The 4300-nt window shown below is 39.0% G+C and overlaps 1 protein-coding gene across 1 annotated transcript; it reads right to left on the reverse strand.

Moving 5' to 3' along the window:
• Nucleotides 1-956: 956 nt before the first annotated feature.
• Nucleotides 957-3230, reverse strand: CSNKA2IP (casein kinase 2 subunit alpha' interacting protein). Its single transcript, XM_031458406.2, has one exon. The coding sequence runs from the start codon at nt 3228-3230 to the stop codon at nt 1035-1037; it is 2196 nt and encodes a 731-aa protein (XP_031314266.2). The 3' UTR covers nt 957-1034.
• Between the last annotated feature and the right edge of the window lie 1070 nt (nt 3231-4300).

Consider the following 4300-nt stretch of genomic DNA (forward strand, 5'->3'; position numbering starts at 1 on the left):
AAATGAGAAAAACAGTCAAACATGACTCCATGACAGATGGTGGTACATCCACTGAAATAGGGAACACAGAGGTCAAAGGACTGTAATGTAAAAATGCAAATTGTAAGTGTAAAAATAATAAATTCTGGTTTGGCCATGTTGAGTTTGAGATGCCTGCACAGTGTTTCAATTGAGAACGTCTCATATGCAGTCTGGTGATCAGAGAGATGTGGAGTGGAGAGGCAGAATTGTGAGTCATTAGTGTGTGCAAGAGAAATGAATTCTATCCCTTGGGGATAGAGATAATCACTTAAGGTGAGTAGATAAGATAATTCCCTTCTCTTTCCACTACCAGGAGACCCAGTAGAACAAAAACATTTTTTAAACATTTTTATTAACCCATTTAGGTTGTGTAGGTAGAAGTGAAGAGCAGGTGACTTTAGAGCTCATAATTTAAATGTTGGCACAGTCAGCATGAGGTAGGGTTATCTGCACCAGTTAGTTATTCTTTCTGGAGATTCACTAACTAAGGTTGAGTAATTCGTTGCACTTCAGAGTGTGGGATCTTAGCACAGAAGATTTTTTCCTAAGATTCCTTTCTATATATTTTTACCTGCTGAACATGATCTGAATTTTCTTTAGAGACAGGGAAACAGATCAGCATAAATTGGCTTAAGGATCCTGTTATTATCATATTTTATGAGGAAGGAGATTAACAATGAGTTAGATACTGTTCAGGAGAAGACAAATGAGGTATTTCTGGTCTATGGCCAATTACGATGAATGTATTTAACAATTATTTTATAGTTTATAGTGGCTACTATAAGTTAGGTGTTTGGTTAAAAACAATTTTGGCTTCTAGGAGATCATGGCCTATTGTTTAATTAGAAAATAGACTTAAGAGCAATCATTTCTCTTAACTACGTGCTTCATCAGCTAAAATCTAGACTCACACATAGTTAACACCAAGAATTTTAATAAGGATGGTAGAAAATCAAACTCTAATGTCAAAGAACTAAGAGGTCAATTGCTTTCAAAGAAACAAAAAAGTTAATTTAATCAGGATGTCCCTCATTTTGAACCTTTGTCTGAAAAATTTTGAACAGTATCTTTGGCCCCTTTCTCCTTTTTACTGTGGTGCAATTCCTCACAGGCCTTGTTTTAGAAGGTGGTGATTGACTTTGATGTGGTTTTCCAAGAAGTGGCTGGTGATTTTTACTATGTATAAACTCAAGCCAGGAGACCCCTGGAGGCAGCCTGTGGTAACTCTGTACCTTAGTGAACACACAGCCTGAGAGGGTAGATGTGGTGGACTCTTTCAAAGGAGGGGGTGAAGCGGGTACAGGTACGGTGGAAGAAGAGGAAGAGGAAGATGAAGAAGAGGAGGATGAAGAAGATGCGGAGGAGGAAGAGGACGGGAGCAGGGACTGTGACTGAGGATTACTACTTTTCTTAACATAGAGCAGCCAGTCAACAGCCTGGGGCTGTTGGCTTACAACTTGATTTTCAGAGGCTCCTGGTGGCCATGTTTTCTTCATATCAACTGCCTGGGGAAGATCAGGTTCCAATGTAGGGAAAAGTTGTGATAACTTCTCCGCTTCTTCAAGGTTTTCTTCAGGGACTTCATCAGGTTGATTTTCTTTCACAGAGGGTGGGAGACAAGATGACAAAGAAGCCTCTGGTAGGGAAAGGATAAAAGCTAGTTTCACCTCTGTTTTGCCCTCAGAAGTGGACTCAGGTGTTGGTATGACAAAGAGTGTTGCAGCACGAGGATCTTTCCTTCCTGTAAGATGGTTACACTGAGATTTTACGCAGGAAGCACAAGCTAAACAAACCATATAACTTGATGAAAGGCGGGGACCAGGATGGGGATTTGGCCTCCCCCTCATCCTTCGAAAGAGAATCTGCCTACAGAGATCCTTCTGGATTCTGGTCTTGGAGAGAGAATTGACAATTTTATTTACAACATCACCAGGGACAGTTCCACCTTTAACAATGCAGGGATAAATATAATCGAAAATCCATGGAATTTCTTTACTTGATTCTGTCTTTCCATAAAGATCAAAACTGCTTTTACTCTGCAGTCTGGAGCCCAGTGTTACAGCAGCTATGTTCCTGATGCAGTGTTTGGAGCTTAATAATGATTGACCTGAGACATTTGGTTTGGGTTGAGGTGAAGAAAGATCTATGGCTTTGTGTTTGTCATTTAGTGAAGTGGTATTCTGAAACTTGGAGTGATAAACTGGTGATCTCAGGGTTCTGAAGTCACGATCAAGTGTAAGCACTGTCTGAGATTTGGGCTGGAACACTGGCAAACTCTTTGACTGGTGGACAGAATGTGGTAAAGGCGATTTCCTTGGTTTTGAGTTAGACAGTGGTAATCTCAGAACACTGGAATTAGAGCTCCATACAGCTGTTGTCTGAGGTCTGGAGTCAGGTAATGGTGAGCTTAGAGTCATTTGACTGGGCTGCAAAGAAGGTGATGTCTGAAGCAAATCATTTGTTTGAGGTGTAGAGTTGACTGATTGTGAACTCCAAGTTCTTTGATTATGTTCTAATAACAATGTCCAAAGGCTGTCCAAAGAAGATGCTTTCTGAGGCTTAGACTGAGGTAATGCTGAGCTAAAAGCTCTTTTACTAGATTCCAAAGGTGATGATGTCTGTAAGTAGTCTGAGGAAGGAGTTTCTTGATGTTTGAGGGCATATAATGATGAACTTGACACTCTTTGGTTATACTTCAGTGAAGGTGATGTCCAGCAAAGGTCTAGGGAAGATGTATTCTGAGGTTTGGGAAACAGTAAATGTGAGCTCCAGGCTGTTTGATAGGGCTCCAGTGATGATGTCTCGGTGAGGTCAACTGACGATGTTATCTGAGGTTTGGGGTGGGACAAAGGTGAGCTCAGGTCTTTCTTATTAGGCCACAGTGAAGTTCTCCAGTGGAGGTGTAGAGGTGTAGCCTGACATTTGGAATGAGGCAATGGTGATTTCAGAACCCTGTTATAGAAATCCAGTGAAATTGTGTCCTGAGACTTCGCAGAAGGCAATACAGAGCATCTCTGCACCTTCTGTTTAGAGCTTAGTGGAGGTGCTACAAGGTTATTACTATGGGATTGTACTCTGACCACAGATTGGTTATTGGGTTGACTTAGTTTTTCATCTGTGTATTGATGTGTTAATGAGCTAGTTGTTGCCAGTTGGTAAGAGTGTTCTAATGGCACAAAGTGTTGATCATAATATGCTAGTGGCATCATCTTGTGCTCTAGTCATGGAGGTCTTTCTAAAAGCAGTTAGCTTGCAGGAATGTTTTAGTAACTAATAGAGTCTTTTAGCTGGATTCCATGGACAACAAATACTTACAAGTAAACTTTGATAGTTACTACCATCTATCTTGTAATCTTTCTGTTAACTCCTAAATATTACAGAGTATCTTAAAATTGAAGTGTAGATAAGGTTGAAAACAGCGTCACCGGCTGAACTTCTTCTGTCTTCTCTTTCGTTTCCTAGAGTTTTTCCCTCTTGAAGAAATTATGCCTGTTAACAAAATGGTAAAGATGGTTCAGAAGAAATCCTAGTAGAGATATTAATTTTCTCAGACAATTTGTAGTGACTAGAGGACTACTCTGTGTGTAACTTTTGGATTAAACATTTTAAACCCCTAGCTGCCCAACTGTAAAATAGACAAATATAATGTTTATTGGGCGAAAGTCTAACATACATATCTAAAATGTGTAACGGTGCCATGAAATAAGAGATACTCAATAAAAGGTAATAGCTATTTACAGTACTTTTTCAATGATTACTTTAGTTAAAAAAAATCTGATCTCTTTATTGTATGAAATAAGAGAATCTTAGAGAAAAGTGAAATGGAAGTTCTTCTGATACGTCGGCTTTCAGTTTAGATTCAGTTACCCATCAGTATCAACTTTTAGCTTACTTCCAAAAGTCCATAATTCTAGTTTAATGGCTGTTGCATACTTTCAGTCTCGTTCTTATTTGTCTCTATTGCAGCTTTTGAAATTGTTGATCACTACCTTTTAAAACTGTCTTTATTCATGTTCATTATTTCTCCCAACTCTGATTCACTCCATTTATTCTCTTATTTCTTTCCAGGCCCTCACTGAATTCTTTCCTTTTGTTCTCAACACAGTGTAGTTCTCAGAGTTACATCACCAGGTCTGTCCTATTTTCATTTTATTCCTAAGAAATCATCTTAGTTATGTTTAGGATTTTAAAATGAACTATAGAAACTTCATAAAAGAACAGAACCTTCTTGTAGCGGGCCAAAAGTGATACCAGCATTTACCACTCGGGAAAAATAGAT

Source organism: Camelus dromedarius, chromosome 2 (genome assembly GCF_036321535.1).
Source record: "Camelus dromedarius isolate mCamDro1 chromosome 2, mCamDro1.pat, whole genome shotgun sequence".
Lineage (NCBI taxonomy): Eukaryota > Metazoa > Chordata > Mammalia > Artiodactyla > Camelidae > Camelus > Camelus dromedarius.

What these genes read in the sequence shown, in the direction of transcription:
- CSNKA2IP (XM_031458406.2), bottom strand. Translation starts at nt 3,230, where the DNA reads ATGATGCCACTAGCATATTATGATCAACACTTTGTGCCATTAGAACAC.